At 33.7% G+C, this 22,687-nt stretch overlaps 1 protein-coding gene across 2 annotated transcripts; it reads left to right on the top strand.

Annotated features, from left to right (window-relative positions):
- The first annotated feature begins 1,766 nt into the window (after positions 1-1,766).
- LOC117932807 (probable inactive ATP-dependent zinc metalloprotease FTSHI 1, chloroplastic) lies at positions 1,767-22,496 on the top strand. Of its 2 annotated transcripts, XM_034854138.1 has the most exons (15): positions 1,767-2,507; positions 2,696-2,780; positions 3,550-3,984; positions 4,080-4,133; positions 4,232-4,297; positions 5,182-5,277; positions 5,355-5,483; positions 13,450-13,502; positions 15,221-15,416; positions 15,831-15,945; positions 18,351-18,625; positions 19,093-19,176; positions 19,268-19,380; positions 19,475-19,724; positions 21,883-22,496. In XM_034854138.1, exons 1-15 carry the CDS (start codon positions 1,921-1,923, stop codon positions 22,066-22,068), a joined length of 2,724 nt encoding a protein of 907 aa, XP_034710029.1. In that variant the 5' UTR covers positions 1,767-1,920; the 3' UTR covers positions 22,069-22,496. The 2 variants fall into 2 exon arrangements, with proteins under 2 accessions (XP_034710029.1, XP_034710030.1); XM_034854139.1 differs by lacking the exon at positions 3,550-3,984 and having other exon boundaries at positions 1,768-2,507.
- The last annotated feature ends 191 nt before the right edge of the window (positions 22,497-22,687 follow it).

The raw sequence follows: 22,687 nt of genomic DNA, 5'->3' as shown, positions 1-22,687 counted from the left end.
TTTAATTTTCAAAACTCCAATTTTCAAATAATTTTCGAAATTTCAATTTCTTTCAAATTTAATTTCCAAAACTCCAATTCTTAAATTTAATTTTCAAAACTCCAATTCTCAAATAATTTTCAAAATTCTGATTTCTTTCAAATTTAATTTCCAAAATTCCAATTCTTAAATCTAATTTTCAAAACTCCAATTTTCAAATAATTTTCGAAACTCCAATTTCTTTCAAATTTAATTTCCAAAACCCCAATTCTTAAATTTAACTTTCAAAACTCCAATTCTCAAATAATTTTCAAAATTCCAATTCAATTTTAATTTTCAAAATTCCAATTCTTAAATTTAATTTTCAAAACTCCAATTTTCAAATAGTTTTCGAGACTTCAATTTTCAAATAAATTTCAAAACTCTAGTTTTTTTTTTCAAATAATTTTAATTTCACTACAGTTTTCAAATATTTTTAATTCTACCACTTTTCATCATTCATTAGGGTTTTAAGTCACTAAAAATCTTGTTTTTAAATAAACTTGCTACCTTTCCTTTTAGGTAAACACTTTTCTCAAATTTTCTTTGATTTTAAGATAATTTTTCATTTTCTTTAATTTTTAATAAGCATGAATGAATTTACGTAATTTCAAAATAATAAAATTTATGGAATTGATTCATGCAAAAATAAATCGGGTTTTGATGGGGCCCAACATGATATTTTCTCATTGATTAATTGATTGATATGCTATATTGACTTGCCTCACTTTATCACATGCGTGCGACTGTTCTGCGTTCGTTCACCAACTTTTGTTTTTCATGAAGCAATCGGTTCACTACTCAGGTACGCTTTTTGCCTTTTTTGTTCATTCGATTATTTTTTGGATTGATGTTCTTTTTGGGTATCTACGTTTAATCAATCAATTGCCACACGTGCTTCATCTTATTTAGTAGAGACTCATTTTTGGGGCTTAGAGGGGTGTTACGATCTTTACCATATCTTCCCAATAAGTAACTTGATCCTCGAGCCCAGATTTGGTTTTTCGCGGACCATCTTTTCCAAATAAAGAGTTATACTTAGAGTTTTTTTTTCTTATTTTGTTTGCCCTTTGAAAATAAAACAAAAATAAGTGGCGACTCCAAGTCATTTTCTAAAAAAAATAAATATTTTTCAAATAAAATAGCGTTCGTGCAATTTGAGTGGGAAACGCACAAGTAGAAATGCGGGGTCCATAGTTAGATTTGTAATGTGGAATTATTTCATGACTTTAACTCTTAATGAAACAAGCAAAGTAATTTTAAATTACATTATCAAACTAAGTCATTTTATTTTTTCTTTCTCTTTTCAAAGCCAGAATGAGAAATTAAAAATTGGTGTTTTTTTTTTTAAATTTTTGTCACAATGAAAACCTAAAATTATGGGCAAAATATTTTGCTAAAATGCAAAAATTTAGTAATTTTTTTTTCTTAAAAAAATTCAAAATTAGTTAAAGTATTTTCTTTTGGGGAAAAATTCAATTGTACTTTCGTTATTCACCAAATATTTATTTTAAGTCTTTTATTAAATATTAAATAAAAGTATAAATAAATGGATTAAAATATTAGAAAATAAGATCTAAGTATGAATAAAATAACGAAACTAAAATATAAAGAAAAAAAAATGAAAAAAGAAATCGTCTCAAGATATAAAAGAATGGGCGCCATAGCTAAGAAAACATTTTTATTATTTTTTTAAAATTTTGATTGTGATTTTTTTATTTCCGATTCCACATTCGAAAATTACTTGGGAAAACCTCTTCGGATAAAAATTGAAAAAGCGGCAAGAATGGCAGACACTGAAGCAATCCTTCCTCTCTGCCACGCTTCAACACCCAATCTTCTACAGAAGAGGATGACGACGACGCTGCATTCTCATTGATTACAACCACCATCATCGCCAACATGCTCTTGCAAACGACGCCGTTTCACCCCCACCCTCATCTCCACATCCGAAAACGCTTCCATTTTCCCAGAAATCCATCAGTTCCTCTTCGCATTTCCGCTTCTCAAAACGGAGACAAAGAGGATTTCATCACCAGGGTTTTGAAGCAAAACCCCAGCCAAGTAGAACCCAAGTTCCTAATCGGCCAAACTCTCTATACCCAGAAGCAGAAGGACGAAGCTTTCAATAAAAGTCGACAAAATCGATGGAATTGGCTAAGGTTGAAGCTGAGGAAGGGGGAGAAAAATGGGGTTTTGGAGAATGAGGAGGTGGGTTCTGAAGCTGTGTTTCTGAAGGATATTCTGAGGGAGCATAAGGGGAAATTGTACGTGCCGGAGCAGATATTTGGGACGAGGTTGTCGGAGGAGGAGGAGTTTGATCGGGACTTGGAGTCGTTGCCGGTGATGAGTTTGGAGGAGTTTCGGAAAGCGGTTGAAAATGATAAGGTTAAGGTGGTGATTTCCAAGGATGAGAGTTATGGTTTTGGGAATTTCATTGTAGAGCTCAAGGAAATTCCTGGTGACAAGAGCTTGCAGAGGACCAAATGGTGTGAAAATGGGGTTTTTGAATTTTGTTTGTGTGTTTGCCTTCTTTTTTTGCCAAGATGGGTTTTTTTAAATGTTCGTCATTTGTTTTGGTTTCTATTTGATTGTTTTCTAATATTGTTCTGTGATTTTCATTTTTTATTTTTTTTGTATAAAGCAATAGTTAATTTTTTAATGCATGAATTTTTAGGGCGATGAAGCTGGATGAGGATCAAGCATACGAGGCTATGGCGGGGTACACCGGCCCTCGATATGAAATAGAGAGGACGACCAAGGTGATTATCGATTCTTTGATAAACGCAAAGTTATTTGTCCATTTGATTTTATGTTAGTATATGCCAGAATCTACAAGAAGTTTCTATGTTCAAGATGAATTCACTGCTAGGCCTTTTGATGTGGTTCCATCTTAGCTCTGTGAATAAAAGAGCTGGAAATTAGGTTCACATTTGGAAGGGAGTGTTTCTTGTTGGCTGGGTTCTAGGTTTGTTTCTCATGAAGTTCCTTTTCTTATCCACATTAATGGAAAATAGAGCCTGAGTAGAGTTCAAACCTGAATATGTGGTAATAAAGTAGAACTGAAATATTAATACTTAGAACAAAGGTCCCATTATCAAAATCTCTATGAAATTTGTTTGCATGAAGGGGATAAAATAACAAACCAATCAATGATAAACATTGCTTAATTTTTGGATTCTCATGTCATCAAAGAATTGAGGGTTAATTTATATTTTCCAATATTCATCTTTAAGGCTTTTTTAGTGTGTGTAGTGCTTCTTGCTTTTGAGGAGCTGAAGTATCAAAGCGTAACAGACACATATACTTATAATTGATATTGTAGGCATTGTCTGTATCATGCAAAACACACTGCAGAAAATGGCTACACTGTTGAAACTTACTGTTCAAGAATTTAAAGATCTTTGTTTTTTGCCTGTTAATATGGGAGGCTCCATGTTAGATTCCTAGCAGGAAAAAAATGTTTTATATATACAGAAATGTATTTGCTAGTTCTATTATGGTGCCTTATAGCTGAATTTTCTGTTGCAGTCTTGGGTGGGGAAATTGCCCGAATTCCCTCATCCGGTCGCATCTTCCATATCTAGTAGAATGATGGTAGAGCTTGGAATGGTAACAGCTGTAATGGCTGCTGCTGCAGTTGTTGTTGGAGGATTCCTTGCCTCAGCAGTATTTGCTGTAACCAGTTTCATATTTGCAACAGCTGTATATGTTGTATGGCCTTTAGTCAAACCATTTTTAAGGCTTTTCACTGGTATCATCTCTGGAATTTTAGAGAGAGTTTGGGACAATGTCATTGATGTTTTTAGTGATGGGGGAGTTTTCTCCAAGTTGAATGAAATTTACACTTTTGGTGGTATATCTGCCAGTCTTGAGATGCTGAAGCCAATCATGCTGGTCTTTTTGACTATGGTCCTTCTTGTCCGTTTCACCCTTTCTAGAAGACCTAAGAATTTCAGGAAATGGGTAAGGCATTATTTGCCACATTTTAACGAATTGACTGATATTGTGCTTTATTTGATCACCATGAATTTTCCTTCATACTGTGTTTTTGTTGACAGGATATATGGCAAGGCATTGAATTTTCACAATCTAAAGCACAAGCTCGTGTTGATGTTAGTATCTTTTAATTACCTACTTCACATATTCTTGAATGTTGTTATAGTTAAAATTGAAATCCTAAGGCTTCTATTTTGCTATGAAATTCTTTCAGGGTTCAACAGGAGTCAAATTTAGTGACGTTGCAGGGATTGAGGAAGCAGTTGAAGAACTCCAAGAGGTTAGGGATTTAATTCCATCCATCACTTGAAATAAATCATGTGTGCAAAGTGTTGCAGCATATTTTGGTTGTTGAATTATGCTCATTTGCTTTCTTTCATACCACATTCTGTTCCATTTAGGTGTTGTTCAAGAAGAGACCCTTGATTATATGTTCCCTTGTATTTTATCTCTTTTATATGTGTAGGGACAGAATGTTTGTTTGTTGGTTGCTTTTTTTTTTTTTTAAAACGATATAGTCAAACAAAAGGAATTCATTAAAAGGTGCCTAACAAAGAGGGGGAGAAACCCTAGTACACATAATGTATACAAACAGCTCAAAACACTCAGAAACACCATAGCTAAGCTAACCAACAAAATGGCTTCTGTTGATTGCTTCACTTCCTGTTTCCTTTTGAGCAGAGAGATCAATTTGAATCCTTTCTGAAAGATACCTGTGAAAAAAAATATCCATTTTCAGTTTTGTGTCATTTGCATCAATGAAGTTTTTTATCATCACGTGCTTGGACTTTTGTAGAGTTCTTGTTCTATTGGGCTGCTGGGCCTTCTTTTTGGTTACTTTTCAGTTCCATCATTTTAATATTTTGGAAGGTTGAAAAATTAAATTTTCTGTGCAGTCCTTTTTTAATTTTTAGTTTTTAATTTTTTAATTTTAATTTATTTATTTTTAAATTTCATGCTATCCCCTCTTCATCAGTTGCTGATATGTGTTTCGACATTTTATTGTTTCTGATGTTGGTGATCCCTTGCCTATTAGCTTCTATCATTTTTTTTCCCCAAATGTATTTCCTTCATGTATGGATATATATATCATTTTAGATTTGAATCAGTATTTTTGATTTAGCAAAGGCAATTGACTCCTTGTTTAATATTTTGTTTGATTAGCTGGTGAGGTACCTGAAGAACCCAGAACTATTTGATAAAATGGGAATAAAGCCTCCACATGGGGTCCTTCTAGAGGGCCCTCCTGGATGTGGCAAGGTTAGTTAGATTCTTCCACTGGTTTGCCATATGTGAGACTGTATAAAAAATTTGAAAGATGCATCATGATTTGCCAGACATTGGTTGCCAAGGCCATAGCTGGCGAAGCTGGTGTTCCATTTTACCAGATGGCTGGGTCAGAGTTTGTTGAAGTTTTAGTTGGTGTTGGTTCTGCTCGAATCAGAGATCTATTTAAGAGAGCCAAGGTGATTGTTCTACCCATTTATGTTTACATTTTATGTGTGGGTTTGCCTGTTATCAATTGTCATGACATGATTGCAGTGAATTGTGACCACTTTCTCTTTGGTCCAGATTTTATGTCTCAACACTTGAAATTGAATAATTTGGTGAGGCTTCACACTTTGAACTAACTTTCTCTAGTTATTTCACTAGGTTGTGCAGGGAATTTAAATTCCATAAAAAACAGTAAATTGATACCTTTCTCTATTTAGCTGTTGTATCAGTATAAAGAACAGCCTTAAAGAAGTGTTTCAGGAGTATTGGACTTCCAACCCACTTAGGGTGGGCATGAACTTCCATTCTTATGTGAGTTGACCCATCTCTTTCAATTGAACATGAAGACCATTCTCTAAAAATGAACATGAAGGAGCCTTTAAGCTGAGGTAATATATCCTAACAATTGCCACCTTCTTTTGGTAAATAAGTTTAGGATGATCTAGATGAACTTGTTTTACAGTTGAGGTAGCCTAAAACTGATGCAGGACAAGAAAGTAAAATGCAAGGAGAGTAGTGTAATTGTGAGAACTCTAGGAATCACTCCTATAAACCTTTGGCTTTACACCCAAGTGCTCTTTGTATCACACAAAGAAAATAGTGGCTGTTGGAAATTTTATCATTCATTCACTAATTATTTTCGAAAGACAGATCATGTACCATATAGAACTTCTCTAGGAACTTATAACTCTTTGAAACCAGTCACATAGTAGTGATGCAACTTGAAAATAACAAAAACTTGGACTAACTATTAGATCACATTAAAGCCTCTTGGAAAATGACAATATTAATGATTGAAAATAGTAGCTTATAACTATTGACTAGGCCCATAAGTTTATTTCTGAAAAGTACTTTCTAGGTTGAACCCATATTAAATTATATAAGATCCCAACTAAGCCCATTATCATCTAGAGTGTCAAATCAAAGTTTGGACCTTGGACCCCATTCCTCTGCACCTTTGATAAACTTTTAAAGGTGGCTGCCACTTGTTTCCATCAACACCTTGGGCTTTGGAAAACTTGACCCTAATGAGTTAAAGGCATGAAATCTTTCATAAAGGTTTTTGATTCAAGTGTTGGAATTCTCTATCTTTGATCCATGTGCAATCTGAAAGTGGCCTCCCTCTCTATTTGGCAAGATACTTTTGATAGCCCCCTCCTTTAGTTGAAACAATTTGGTGATCAATGACGTCTTCAATTTCCTCTTTTAATTGAGGAGCTGGTGGTGATTGAGCATTTGGGCTACCATTAGTTGTAGTATCTTCAAGTTTAGAACATGGAATGAGTTCCTCGATGTTGATGATGTTACTAATGCTCATATTTTCTGGCAAATCAAGAACATAAGCTTTGGAGCTAATTTTCTTGAGTACTTTGTATGGACCAACATTCTTTGAGTGAAGTTTCTTGTATGCACCTTTAGGATATTGTTCAGGCTTCATCCTTACCATAACCATATCTCCTTCATTAAAATCAACAGATTTTCTTTTCAAATCAGCATGTGTCTTGTAATTCTCATTGCTGACAACGATCTTCCTTCAAACATCGTCATGTAAATCATATATATGCTTACTAAAAGAATCAGCTTCAACACTTGGTTTTGCCTCCATTGGTGATAGAACTAAATCAATAGGCTTCCTAGAAAGCAAGCCAACCGCCATCTCAAAGGGGCTGCGACCTGTAAACCTATTTACTGAATTTTCTTATGTAAACTCTGCCATTGTAAGAATCTGATCCAAATTAGTGACATGTTCTCCAACTAGGCAGGAAAGTAGATCACTTAAACTTCGGTTAATACCGTCTATTTGACCATTAGTTTGGGGGTGAAAAGTAAACGAAAATTTCAGCTTTGTGTTCAACATCTTCCATAAGCTTCTCCGAAAATAACTCATTGCATCGCGATCAGAAACAATAGTCTTGGGCAAATCATGAAGTTGGACAATTTCTTTGAAAGAGTTTAGCAACATGGGCAGCTTCCAAAGTCTTTGAAGATGGGATAAAGTGCACTGTTTTAAAGAATCAATCTACCACGACAGATTTGGAATCAGGTCCCCTGAAAGTTTTTGGCAAACCAATGGAAAAATCCATGCTTAGGTCTTGCCATAGCTCATGTGGCACAAGGTGTGGCATGTAGAGTCCTATATTTTCCTTCCTTCCCTTTGATAGTTGGCATTTGCGACATTTAGAAACATTCTTAGCCATATAAGCAATCTTTTGTCATTGCGATTGTTTTATCTCTTCCAAAATGACCAGCTGCCCCCTAGGATGCAACTTCCATATGACGTGCTCCCGAAGTGATGTGTTAGGTAAGCAACGGCAGGTCCTTTTGAAGAGGTATCCATCATGCAACAAAAAAATTTGGATATGCTCCCAAGTTCCTTGCTGGCTGCTACTAGTGCAACATATATAATGCTGAAATCCTTGCAAGAATGATAATCTGGCTTCAACAAATTAAATCCAACAAAGCCATAAAAGAAAGAATATACACCACTCAGTCAAGAGAATTAGTTGCCTTATTCTCAACACTTGATTTATGCTTAATAACAAAGGTGTATTCTTGTAAGAAGGAGACCCGTTTCCCATGCAGATGGTTTAGCTTCTTTTGAGAGTTGACATTCTTTAGAGCTTCATGATCAAAATATAAAACAATCTGCTTTGGAAGCAGATAATGGCACCAATAGCGCAAAGCTTGAACCACTGCATAGAATTTTTTGTCATAGATCAAATATCTTTGCTTTGCTTTGCTTCATTTAATTTTTCGTTGAAAAAGGCAATAGGATGTCTTTCCTGACTGAGTTCACCTCCATTTCCCACATTTGATGCATCACAAGCTACTTCAAATACTTTTGAAAAGTCAAGTTGTAAAACAGGTGCTTTAGTTAGCTTCTTTATTTTTTCAAAAGCCTTTGTTGTTGCCTTAGTCTAACTAGATCGGTTTTTCTTCAAACAATTTGTGATAGGAGCCATAATAATGCTGAAATTTCTGATGAAACATCAATAAAATGTTGACAACCCATGAAAACTTTGTACCTCCTGCAATGTTCTAGGAATTAGCCATTCTAGGATGGCTTTTACCTGATCAGGGTCTACTTCTAACCCCTTAGTTGAAACAACAAAACCTAGGAACACAATAGTTGGGGTTATGAAGGAACATTTTTTTAAAATTTATCTAAAGTTTCTCTTGTCGAAGAATTCTTGTAACTTGTCGCAAATGGGAAACATGATCTTCCTCAATCTTGTTATAGATTAAAATATCATCAAAGCAAACAACTAGAAACTTGCCAACAAATGGTTGTAATACTTAATTCATGAAATGCATGAATGTGCTAAAGAGCATTTGGGAGGCCAAATGGCATGACTAGCCACTCGTAGAGACCATCCTTTGTTTTAAAAGCAGTCTTCCATTCATTCCCGGGCTTTAACCATATCTGATGATACCCACTCTTCAAATCTATCTTTGAAAAGGTGTAAGAACCGACCATCATATCCAACATCATTGAGCTGAGTAATGGGAAACCGATATTTAATAGTTATCTTGTTGCTTGCACGATTGTCTACACACATGCACCAATTGCCATATTTTCTTGGGGTTAGTTAAGGCAAGGACAGCACAAGGACTTAATACTTTCACAAATAAATCCCTTGGATAGCAGCTCCTCCACTTGTCTTTGAAGCTTTGCATATTCAATTGGATTCATACAATAGGCCAGAAGATTAGGCAATTGAGATCCTGTTATGAAGTCTATAGCATGCTGAATGTTGCAGAGTGGCGGGAGTTTACTAGGTAGCTTTACTGGAGCTATATTTGAGAAGTCGTTGAACAATTTAGTGACCTTTGTAGGTGTGGAAGAAATGCTTCCAGCATCTGTCATGTCTACTTCTTTCATCACTACAACATATATAACCCCATTTTCCTTGCTTTCCTGCTGAAACTTCTTAGTAAGAATATGAAGAGAACTACCCTTCATGCCTTCAACAAGTTTTGTTAACTTTTGAATTCGTTATTTTCCATTTTAGCAGCAGTCATGGCTTTCAACACAACATTTGGTTCTTGAACTATGTGTCCTTGAACATTCTTCCCTTTACTCTATATAATTACTTGAGGACCTTGGCCTGTTGGCTAGAGCAAAAGCTCGTTAACGCACATGGATTGTTTGTACATAGATATCTGTAACCTTTACCTATGCAAGAGGGAAGAGATTCTCTACTACTCTATGCATAGCCTTCCTTTGATGCACCAACTACACTAGTCCTTTTTGACTTATTCTAAGGTTTGTTCATGCCTACAGCTATGAATGTTTGTAAATTATAGGTTTTGCAGAACTTAGGATTCATTCTGGGCATAGAGCTAAACATTTTTTGTGTGGTTCACGTATGTTGGTGTCCTATATGAAGATCCTAGGAGTTGCTTCTAGTACAGATGGAATAGCCTAGCCTGACATGCCTCCTTGCCCTTTTCTAAATTTCTCTGAAGTAGCTAAACTACTCTTCTCAAGCTAAGAATGCCTGCCACGAGTTCTGACTATTTGACTTTATATATTTGGTGGTAAGCATGCTGCTATATTGTATTGCAGATTTGTTATCCTTTAAATATAATAATAATTTGACTTTATATATTTGGTGGTAAGCGTGCTGCTATATTGTATTGTAGATTTGTTATCCTTTATTATCCTTTAATATAATAATAATAATAATAATAGATAATGTATGTTGGTGTCCTATATGAAGGTACAAGGTACATAATAATAATGTATGTCGGTGTCCTATATGAAGGCACAAATGAAATAGCCTAGCTGGCCTGACGTGCTTCTTTCAAGGAAAATTTGAATTGAGTCAAAATTATTCAATTAAAACTGAAGAACAAACTATTTCTCTTAATCAAAATCTTGAAAGTCTTCAAATATTGAGTCAAAACACTATTAGTCGATATAAGATAAAATTTAATTATATTCATATATGATTAGTTCAAGTTGCAATAAAACCCTTGTTTTGCTTAGTTCTAGATATTTTTGTGTTTGTTTGCCTAAGAGATGGTAGGGCAGTAAAATTTGCTGATTCTGTTCTTAGTATGATAGATTCAAACCTTGCAAATGGTCTTGTCTATTTAACTGTTATCCAAAATTTTCAATGAAAATAAATGATCTAAGTATTTTGTTAAGTTTAACTTTAAACATAAAAACAAAAAAATTGAATTTTGTAGAAGAAGCTCAAACAATAGCAATAATTTATAGGATATATTATAAAGTAATGACTACTCAATTAAATCCTAGAGTTGTGTGTCAATCTGTCAAAGATGAAACATTATTACTACAATATACTCCTCATAATACTCGAGCTTTTGTTCTTAAAAAACTTAAATGGAATGACATTACTCAAGGAGGTTAATGAGAATTAAAAGATTTAATAAATCCAAAACCAATCAAACCTCTAGCAACTTTTTCAAAAATTATACGACATACGGATGGTACTGTTCAAATAAAATTTGGTCAATCTTCAAGATATTTATTTACTCAAGAATTTTTCTCAATTTTGCTCTAAATATTCTTATTCCTGTTTATCAACAACAAGAATCTTCGTCCATTTACCCTACTCATTCTGATATGTGTCCTTCTCAAGTCAATATTATTCATAAAAGAAATTATAATAAAATTCCTTTGGAGCCTAATGTTGAATGGATTAAATTAGATTATTCCCCTTATAATGATTCTAGAAGAGCCTATTTCAAACACTTCCTTCTTAATCTAGAAATGCTTTAAGAAAATAATATGAAAATTACATGGAATAAAAGAAAATGACAATTCATTTTTTCCATTGGTTTTTAAAATTTAGAAAACAACGTAAATAACTTACAACTTTAAAAGATGAAGGTGACTTACAAATATCATTAAAACATTTATCCATAATTAAACAACAAAAAACAATTTCAGCAATAACAACAAAATTAGGTTCTCAACCACCTCTAAATAATCATCAATTTAATTTTGATAATAATTCAATTTTTGCTTTATCCTTCAAAATTCCAAGAACAAAAGACGAACAAAGACCCATAATTTTCAAAGATATTAGAAAAATTCAACAATTAAATTATACAAATCATTCTCTTCAACATTTGAATCAACAAACAACAAAAATTTCTCAATTTTTGTTTTTCTTCTTAATGAATTTACCCAAAGGTGTTAGGAATATTGAAACATTTTCAAAACTTGCAACTTGATAACTTTGAGGGTGTCAAGAGCATTGATGAGAGGTTAAAAAAGTTACTATTGAGGAATAGCAATTTGTCTCCTCACTTTAATTTATTTCATGTTTTGAATTAGCTTTTAGGATAGGAAACTTCACCATCCACTTTTGAGTACACCAACTACTTTTCAACTTTGTTTTTTTTTTTTTTTTTTTTTTTTTATCTTCACATCTTCATATCTTTTCACAATTTTTTTTTTTTTTTTTTTTCAACTGTATAAACATGCATATAGAGATTCATTCATTTTGGAGTCTCTTAATTCATCATTTCTTGAAGGAGGAGATTTTCAAAATCTTCTCTGTCTGGTCTTTCTTTTGACATGTTCTTTCTTATAAAAATTAATAGATAAGAAAATTGAGATTGATATAGAAAAAGAACTTCAGGAAGGTCACTTGAAAAAATGATTTTTTGAAAGTTATCTTTGGCAATGAGTTTATTTATAGTTAGAAGAACTATAAATCTTAGAGTCTAATTGTTTGACAATTATTCTTGATCTCCAATGACGAATTTGTTTTTTGAGACTTGCTTTACAGGGCTAAAGGGCCTTTAAACAAAGGGTGTTTTCTTGAATTAGTTTTGAGGAAAATGAGATATTGAGCAAGATAGACTCCTCCATCGTTCGATCACTCAAGAGGTGAATCATTGAATGAAGGAATTCAATACACATGTTTTTAATTTTCTTCCAAATCCATCAATTTGCTCAGGATTGGAGAAAATTAGTTGATGAATCAACCCATAATCCATGAGGAGAGCAGGGGTTAGTTCAGTTTGTTCATTGTTGAATCTTATTGTTATTGGACGAAAACTGTCTAAGTCTACGTTTGTTTTGAAAATACTATAAGTGAGAGTGCACTTATAGTTTTACCTTTCTAATGAAATTTATCTACACAAGGGATCAAACTTTGAGCACTTATAGTTTATTTGAAATGAGTTTTATTTGACAAACTCACTATGACAACACCAATATTAAGTGCCCAATATTGGTGTAGAGAAATTCCATGAGAAAGGCAAAATTGTAAGTGTGTTCTCACTTGTAGTCTTTGCAAGGCAAACATAGACTTAGACAATTTTCATTCAATAACAATAAGATTCAACAATAAACAAATTGAATTAACCTTTGCTCTCCTCATGGATTATGGGTTGACTTATCACGAAACCAATTTTCTTTGGTCCTGAGCAAACCGATAGATTTAGAAGAAAATTAGCACATGTGTTTTGAATTCCTTCATTCAAGGATTCTAACAAGCTAGACTCATAATTGAAAGTAAGCCTCCTGAGTAGTCAAACAATGAAGGAGTCTATTTTGCTCAACATCTCATTTTCCTCAAAGCCTGTTCAAGAAAACATTCTTTGTTTGGAGTCCCCTTGGCCTTGCAAATCAAGTCTCCCTGTAAATCAAGTCTCAAAAAACAAATTCGTCATTGGAGATCAAGAATGATTATCAGACGATTAAACTTTGAGATTTATAGTTCTTCTAACTATAAATAAACTCATTGCTGAAGATAATATTCAAAAAATCATTTCTTCAAGTGACCTTCTTGAAGTTCATTTTCTTTATTAATCTCATTTTGTGTCATCATACCCCCCCCTCCTTTCTTTTTTGTGTGTGGTGGTGGGGGTTGGTTTTAAGGAATGATGTTTTGGCAGGTTTGTTTTCACTTTTTAAGTTATTTGATAAAAATGTATGATTTCTCCATGCAGGTCAACAAACCTTCAGTTATCTTCATTGATGAAATTGATGCATTGGCAACTAGGTAAGGACATTCCTGTCAGTGACTGTTATTGATAGTGATATTTGATCAAGCTTCCTTCTTGGTTTATGTTGTGTGTATGGATGCACATGTGTACCTCTCAGATCATAAAAGAGAACCAAGGGCAATATGTGATGGACTTAATAAGAAAATGACGGTATTATACACATGACCCTCTGACAATTAAAATCATAGGAGACATAAAAATAAAAGTCCTTCCCCACAAGAATAAAACTTCATTCAGAAAAAGAAGACATCATAACAAAATGCTGCTGTGAGATGATTAGATCAAGAGAAAAAGAGATGAACAGTTATAATTCTTGAAACTAGCTGGTTTGATTTGATAATTATTGGATAAAATGTTTAGTGAGGTAGTTGACCTGAAATCTATTTTTGATAAGGGACCTGATTTATAGAAAATGTTGTTGGCTGAATGTGTTTTATGTGAATATTGTTTTCGCCGGTAATATTTTTTTTCTTTTATTCATGTGTATAGTTTTTTTGAAAAGTCATTAATTATTATGAAATGGAATTATTAATTATTCACTGGAACCAAGTTGTCTCATGACAAATCATCAATCTACCAGTTATTACTCAGGAGTGAATTGTATAATAAAATTCCATGGTAATAATTGTATCCATTGCCTTTATTATGACTTCCATTTATAATTTTGTTTCCTAAATAAGAGTACATTTGGTAGTGAATCTGGAAAACACTTTTAACCTAAAAAAGTGTTTTTGAAAAAAAATTAGGTTTTTAACAAAATTTAGAAAACACTTTTAAAAATTTTAAAAATCACTTGTAGTGTTGGAAAATCACTTGTAGTGTTTTTTGGAGAAACACGTGATGGGTGATTCTCCTAAAAACACTTCTAGAGAAAACACTTCCACTAAAAACACTTCGAGTAGAGACATTGTCAAACGCACTCTAACTCTACTTGAGAGTACTTGCCAAATTTCCGGTAAGACTCTTTCTTATTCAATTAGCTCCTGTTACAAATCCAGGATCTATAAAACTTAACTTCCACAGTATATTTGTTTTCTGCAATAATTTATTAGAATACCTTGAATTAGTATCACGTGTATTGGAATATTCCTTATCTATGCTGATGAGCCTAGTTGGAAGCAAGGTGCAAAAAGAACTGGTTTGATTTAAGTATTTTCTGATTTGATAAGATGATATATAACCAAGTGTTAACATATCAATACCGATAAGAGTATTGAGGGACTGAATATACATTAATATTGATGTAAATTAAGAATTTGTAAAACAAAGATGGAAATTAATAACAATAGATGGAAATTTTGAATGAAACTTTGGGAGGCTCAAGTAAATAGAGACATTAATTTATAATTTAGGGCTGATAAAAAAATTATTTTTTAATTTAGAGACAAAATCTTGTAAGAGTTTGTGTAAATTACTAAATATGTAGGCTGCACAAAATGGGCGCTGCTCAGAAGTTGTATTATGCATGTAATTGATTTTGAGATGAATAGTTATTTCTTATTGATTTTTATGAATTTGTGTTCTTATGAATTTGTGTTTTATTTTCACTTATTTTTAGAATTTAAATTAATTAATTGATAATTGGAAAGCTTTTACAAAGGTATCCTACCCTTTATATTCACACCCCTGTAAAATTTTCATTTTCTTTTTCTTATTGCACTTAAAATAGAAAAATAGAACTCAAAATTACAATAATTTTCCAATTTTGTGTTAGGCGTCAAGGTATTTTCAGTGAATCCACGGACCACCTGTACAATGCAGCTACTCAGGAAAGGGAAACCACATTGAATCAACTCCTGATTGAACTTGATGGGTTTGATACCGGCAAAGGTGTTATATTTTTGGGTGCTACAAATCGTATGGATTTGTTGGATCCGGCACTTCTTCGACCTGGCCGGTTCGACCGGAAGGTTTGTTTCTGTTGTTGACCATAATCAATGAAACTCTATCTGCCCAACTGTAGAACATGCAGGCTATGTTGCCTTGGTTTGATGTGACTTAACCATTCAAATTAAGCTTTTTGTCAGTCAACTGAGCAGATATCTCAATCTGGCTTCATTACATCAATTTACTGTTTACCAACTGTTGCTGCTATTATGCATGGTGCTTATTTTATTGTTATATTTACAAATGGAGAGTATGTGCGTCTTTTTCTATTTCTTTTCCTTTCCTTTTTCCTGTTTTGATAATGGGCAGTGGATAATGTGGATTTAAAATGTGTGGTCAAGTCAGTGTTCTTCCATCTTTTGTTTAACTTAAGTTCTGGGATATCTTTTTCATACTGTTTAGTTATTTATAGTCATAATAGTTTTTTTGTCCTGTAGATAAGAATTCGACCTCCTAATGCAAAAGGGAGATTGGACATTTTGAAAGTTCATGCTCGCAAAGTGAAACTGGCAGAATCTGTTGATTTGTCCACTTATGCGCAAAACTTACCTGGTAAGCAATCCTTGTGATCTTATTTGACCATATGCCATCATATCATGCTTTGCAAGTGAAATCAACCCAAATGCTCTACATCTCAGTTGTTGGACAGAAGAACTTGAATTATCCTTTTGTAGGGAAACTGTCTGCTTTAAGCATGTAATATTTCCTATAGCCTGAGAATTTTGTGTTATTAAATTAATGTTTTATCATTATTGTTGTTGGTGTTATTCTTATTATTTTTATTATTATTATTATTAGTAGTCATAATTAGTACATCTCATTTGTTATGCTCTATTTTTTTATTTTGGTAGTAGTATATCCCATTTTGATATAGTTTTATCTTTTATTTTTATTTTTGGATTTTGATAGGTATTTTTCCTACAGCTTATGTTTTTATGTCTTCATTTTGTTTTGTTATGTTATTTTATAGCAGATTTATTAAAAAAAATCCAGAAGGACACTATTCAAATATAAAGGATGAGTGCAAAAACAAAAACACACTCTCCTCCAGAACACCCATACCATTAGTAAATCTCCAAAGGATTTCTTCTTTCAGCAATTGATTCAACTGTTCACTCTTGTAGTGATTATGCAACATATATCTCCTTCACCCCTCACCTTCCTCCACACTTTCTTCTTGCGCCTTCAGGAAAAATTGTTGCGCCAACAGGGGTGGCATGTTTCATGCAAGTTGTCACCATGCTGGAATATGACATGGAGTTAGCAGGCTTGGGTTGAAACTTGGGTCAACATGTAGAATTCTTTTACTGAATGGGTTGTGTTCGGTTTTGAGCATTCAAACTGTTTAATCCATTTTCATATGTTTAGTTGTTGACACAATTACAACCCAACTTGCATATAATTTGTTTAATAATAAAAATATTTTATAATTATAAAATTAAGTATTTTATAATTATAAAATTAATTAAAATTCTATAAAGAAGTTTTAAAACAAAAGCCTATCTTATCTTCCACTTCATAAATATTTTACAATTAAAATAGAGATTTGAAAGAATAAGAGGTCTAGTACTTTTAAAATCTAAACAGGTTAAACAGATCATAGTTGTTTCAACCCAAATAGGATTAACAAGTGATTTGTGTCAACTGAAAGATGACCCTTTCAATACATTTATTAAAACGGTGGGCACAGGTTGTATTGTGTTATCTGTGTAATAAATCTCATGCTCGTCTTGAGTCATCTTAACTCATCATCAAACAAGTTGTATTTGGGTTGAGTATGTTTTCAACATTTATTAAATCAACAACTCATTCCTGCCCTCATCCAACTTGAAGTCACTTTCTATGTTACCTAAACTAACGCCAAGTGGCATGAAAATCATTTGATCTTCTGGCTTCTGGGCAAGGAGCAGTGGAGCAGAAAGTGGTTGGTGCTTCCCAGCCCTTTGCCACATTCAACACCAATTCAGGAAGATTCTTCCTTTTCTCACACTCTAGTCAATGGCTAATTCCCCCCTAAACTGTCATATAATTGAAGGATGACAACTTTATGGAAATCATAGAGCCCCGTATATTTTCTCTAGGAATAGCAACCCTCCACTATTCATTACCACCTGAAATAAAAATGTGACTGAATTTTTTTATCTGGTCTGATCTTCCTACTAATTGCATCAGGTCTACTTTATGATCTTGCACCCAACTGCATCTGCTCTATCCATGTACACTTCCACCCTGTAATTAAGATCCAGGGAGGAACTCATATCCTTTATATCTCAATCTTACACATCGCTAATGAACATTGGTTTCCAGTTTTTTGCCAATCTCCATCCATACATGATAATATGTCACTCCTACCTCCTTTTATGTTGCTGCTTTGAACAAATCTGGAAACCTCCTTTCAAATGAAGCACCCCATACCAGATGTCACACCTGAACATCACTTTTGTCATCCCCCATATTGTAGCTCCTGTTTTTTTGTCTTTTGTGCTTCCTTTGTAATGGTGCTTCCAATTTGAATGGTAATGCAGGAAAAGACATTCAAGTGGAGATACTAGAAAAAGATCAATGATTATAGCTAGTGGCTAGACTGAATGTAATTTTTGTACAATCAGTTGCTTTTCTTCTATACTATGTCTCCTTCACACCCCTCACCACCACCACAAAAGAAAAAATGGTGAACAGAAAAAAAGTCATACATTCACACATGCAAGCATTAATTTAATTTACAAAAACATGGAAAAATAACAAAAGGAAATTGGTACATATTTTAAAAATAATCCTGATAAAATGTGATCGTTTGACTTCCCTTTTTTGACTCGTCTTTCTTCATCCAATATACTAAAAAAATTTGAGTTCTTTCTGTAATTGTTCTTTTTTCCTCCTTCCTTCCTTTGGGTTTTAAATCAAGAGTCATTTAATTTGATGATTTTGACTTATGAATCATGCTTTCTGTTTATCAGGATGGACAGGAGCAAGGTTGGCACAGCTGCTCCAAGAGGCTGCTCTTGTGGCTGTAAGGAAAGGACATGAAGCGATTCTTCAGTCAGATGTGGATGAGGCAGTCGATCGACTTACAGTAGGACCCAAACGTGTTGGTATTGAGTTGGGCCATCAGGGACAATGTCGTAGAGCTACTACTGAAGTGGGAACTGCAATTACTTCTCATCTGCTAAGGCGATATGAAAGTGCAAAAGTTGAACGATGTGACCGTATTTCAGTCATCCCTCGTGGCCAGGTCTTCTTTCTGTTTTCTTAGATCCATTGTTTCTTTCTTATGGTTACTCTTTTTAGGCTTTTGTTATGCTTATGCAATAGAAGCACCATCCCTTTACCTTTACTGCACTAAAAATGCCATGTGTACTAGAATCCACTCAGTGGAGGTCACATCTAAAAATCTATTGTCAGATATGGACTTTATCAGATGAACTAACGCATTGATTTGTAGTTCTATTATTGGAGTATTGGGTCTCTCAATAGATGGTTTCACTATTGGACCATTGGTCAGAAGATTACATGATAATCTGATTGAATACAAAGATTAGCCACAATCACTTAAGATTTAGATTTGTCACCCATCTGCTTTGGATGGATCCACCATCAAGAAGGCTCCATATTTGTGTCTTCTAACTTAATTTTTCTTTCTTATGAAGTTATCATTATCTTTCCCTCATTATTCTTGGTTAAAACATGTGACCTGTGCAGACGTTGTCTCAAGTTGTATTTGATCGACTTGATGATGAGTCATACATGTTTGAGCGCCGACCACAATTGCTGCATCGCCTTCAGGTGTGAACCTCAAGTTCTCTAGTATTTTGCTGTCTCTTTTTTTTTCCTCGTTGCATCATAGTTTTTCATTTCACTACATCTCTATGTATAGGTGTTACTTGGAGGGAGGGCTGCCGAAGAGGTCATTTATGGGCGTGATACTTCGAGGGCATCAGTTGACTACCTTGCAGATGCCTCTTGGCTTGCTCGTAAAATTTTAACCATGTAAGTCTTCATATGTTAAGCTACATTTGAATTGTCCTGCTTGCTATCATGGGTTTACCATCTAAATTCTTCCTCTTCCTCTTCCTTCCACCAGATGGAATTTAGAGAACCCAATGGTTATACATGGAGAACCACCTCCCTGGAGAAAGAAAGTTAAATTTGTGGGCCCTAGGCTGGACTTTGAAGGATCGCTTTATGATGACTATGGCCTGATTGAACCTCCAGTCAACTTCAATTTGGATGATCAAGTTGCTCAAAGGACTGAAGAGCTTATAAGTGACATGTATGGAAAAACGCTTACTCTGCTTAGGAGGCATCATGCAGCATTGCTCAAAACTGTGAAGGTAACTGGATGTGAAGTGTGTGCACACTTGTTAAAATATCTTGCTTTTTCTTTCGTTTGTCCACTCCATAAGTCCAATAAAATATTGTACAGTGCTTAAAGAACAAAACTCTTGGCATCAGCTTTTTTAGTTTAAAGGAAGGGTAATAGTAGGACAAAATGAGAGGGAGGCCCAATATTGTGGTGTTTATTTTTCAATCAAAGAGATAGTAATGTTGTTGATAGGTTCCAGTAGGAATGACAATTCTTGGAGGCTGGTAATGTGGTAGTAGTCATAATTGTTAAAAATTTATGATACATGGTACATGTAACAATACAATACATTAAAAATTAAAAATCGATACATATCCTGGTTCATATCTTATTTAAAGTGTATCTTACGATATGTATACGATCCATGATATAATACGCAATACAAAGATACAACAATACGTACACCTTCAACTAATAATTTTTTTTTAAAATTCAAATTCAAATTTTTTTAAACAATTATTATTTTATTTATTGTTTAAAATGTATGATAAAGTAAGAAATTAGTCATAAAAGGGAGAGTGGTAAAATAATCTTACATGAAAAACTATATTTTTGTTGTAAAATAATGTTGGAAGTTAACTAAATTTATTCTCATAATAAATATTGTGGAAATTTTATTTGAATGATTTGAATATTGATATTGAAAATAATAGTAATAAGAAATAAAAACTTGTATTTATTATATTAGTTCCTTTTTTTTTGAATGGGGGAAGAATGATGGCAAACATAAAAAGTTAGAATCTTAGAGATGATATAGACGGACATACTTATCCTCAGCACATATAAGTTCATATACCTAGTTAAATTTTGGAACTAAAAATCATATCTAAAGGTTCAAAAAGTTTATTTTTGTGGATATTATGATAAACCAATGCATTAAACTCATATTTTAAACCTATAGTATTCAATGTTTTTCATATAGTTTGATATAATTTAACTCTTTAAATCCTACTAACTTTCATGAAATTGGTTATATACTACTCTGTACTTCATTGTTACAATATTTGTGTATGTATGCATATTTTTTATTTTCGTTTTTCATTATATAAGAAAAAAAATATGATATATAATACAATATACAATATGGAAAACTAGAAAAATAGGAAAACTGTATATAATATTTTTTGTGTCAACAACTATGGTAGTAGTGTTGCTATAATACAGGTGGCCAAATGATGACAACTGCAGTAATTGTAACGTAGGATGTTGGAACTTGGAACTAGTAACATCAGCCTTGGGTGGTAAAGCTGATTGTAGCTGTGGGTTGTGGTAGTGAGCAGGTAGTGGTTTCTTGGTATTGGTGTTTTGTGCCGTTGAATTGGAGGTGGTAGTGGCAACAACACATGGATAATGGTGGTTTCCTGGGGCAGTGGGGTTGATTAGGTTTTATTAGAACGAGAACTAAGAAGCTTCACAAAAGAGATGCAGACTAATGAGCCAAAGGATAAAGGAAGAGCAGATTAAGTCTTATATAAGCTTAACTAGATTTCAAGATTCACATTATTTTGGTACTGGCAGCAGTTGCAAGGTGGTGTTGGTTATGGTATTAATTAGGTTCTTATAGAACTCTAATAAAATACTTATCAAACAAATTCATAGAATAAGACATAATTTTCAATGAAAGGATAAACTTTACCCATCATCTTTACTAAGAAAAAGGCAATGGGCTATTGTTTTACATAGGGGAATTCCTGGAAAGAAATAGGCCTGATGATAACATCCTCTAGCATTATAATTGCTCACCAGATTATCAAAGCTTTTCAAGTCTCTAGCAAGATTTTGTAATTTCTGTTTCTTATATTAGGCACAGAATTAATTAATGGAAGACTTCATGTTAAAGTCTACCGACATTTATAACACCATCATACACTTAACTTTTAAAGTAAGATCAGCTGAGACTTCTAATTCTGGAGTGAACTTGTGGGATCTTGTGTAATCTCATGAAAGTTCAAAATCATGGTTTTCAGTTAATGTAAGGGTAAATGAAATGTACAGATTCCAGAATGGACTTTGCTGTTAGCTTTATCTAAGGCATGTAACGAGTAATTCTTTAGAGAAATTCATATAAACCTTTGAAGATGATGCTCCAAGTTTTCTGATTCTTGGGCTCTCTGCTCGTGTTACAGGTTCTAGTGGAACAGAAGGAGATCAGTGGGGAAGAAATTGACTTCATTCTCAATAACTATCCTCCACAAACACCTGTGAGTTGTCTTTTAGAGGAGGAGAATCCAGGGAGTCTTCCATTTGGTAGACAAGAACAGATGCTGAAGTTGGAGGACACGCTGCTAACTCCATCAAAGGGCTTCTTGTGATATCCTTAGAGGACACAACTATCTGGATCTTAACACAGCACGGAGTCTGGACTACAAGCGGGCACTTTCAGCATAGAAAGTGGCATTCCATGACCCAGAATATGAGGGGTGCACAGCTCCAATTGATACAAGCCTATTCATTGCTCTGTCAAAGAAAATCTGGTTAAGAAAAATCGCAGATGTAATTGTTTTGTTTGGGTGATGGCCTTTTGGCATAATTCAATTTTTTTTTGGGTATGCAAATGCTTGCAACAGGAGAAGCATTGAGGACTGGTGCAGAGTTAGAGATGAGACGTGTATGGGAAATTTTTGTTGTATTTATTGGTAATTACTTACTGATCACTAGTTTTTTTGATGTAAGATTGAATTTGTAATTTATTATACTTTGTTTTTGGTTTAAAATAAGACAATTGTTCATTAGTGACCTTCCACCATTGTGTTTGTGTACAAGTTAGATGGAGGAGCTGAGACTTTCAGTGAGCAAAGCTGAAGCTAATTTGATCATAATGTGGATTCAGCTTGAGGAGTTAGGGACAAGCTTGTTCTTATCATGGGATAGCATATAGCTAACGGCCTAAAAGAAAATTCATCCAGGTTGACAGGTTCTATGATTACGACC

Source organism: Vitis riparia, chromosome 15, assembly GCF_004353265.1.
Source record: "Vitis riparia cultivar Riparia Gloire de Montpellier isolate 1030 chromosome 15, EGFV_Vit.rip_1.0, whole genome shotgun sequence".
Classification (NCBI taxonomy): domain Eukaryota; kingdom Viridiplantae; phylum Streptophyta; class Magnoliopsida; order Vitales; family Vitaceae; genus Vitis; species Vitis riparia.
Note: the sequence above shows the minus strand (reverse complement) of the source record. Positions and strands in the feature narration are given on the sequence as shown.

Bases quoted from the DNA above. Each gene is read 5' to 3' on its own strand.
- LOC117932807 (XM_034854138.1), top strand. From the start codon at position 1,921: ATGCTCTTGCAAACGACGCCGTTTCACCCCCACCCTCATCTCCACATC. The intron at 2,508-2,695 runs GTGTGAAAATGG...ATGAATTTTTAG, and splicing joins AGCTTGCAGAGGACCAAATG to GGCGATGAAGCTGGATGAGG. The intron at 19,725-21,882 runs GTAACTGGATGT...CTCGTGTTACAG, and splicing joins CATTGCTCAAAACTGTGAAG to GTTCTAGTGGAACAGAAGGA.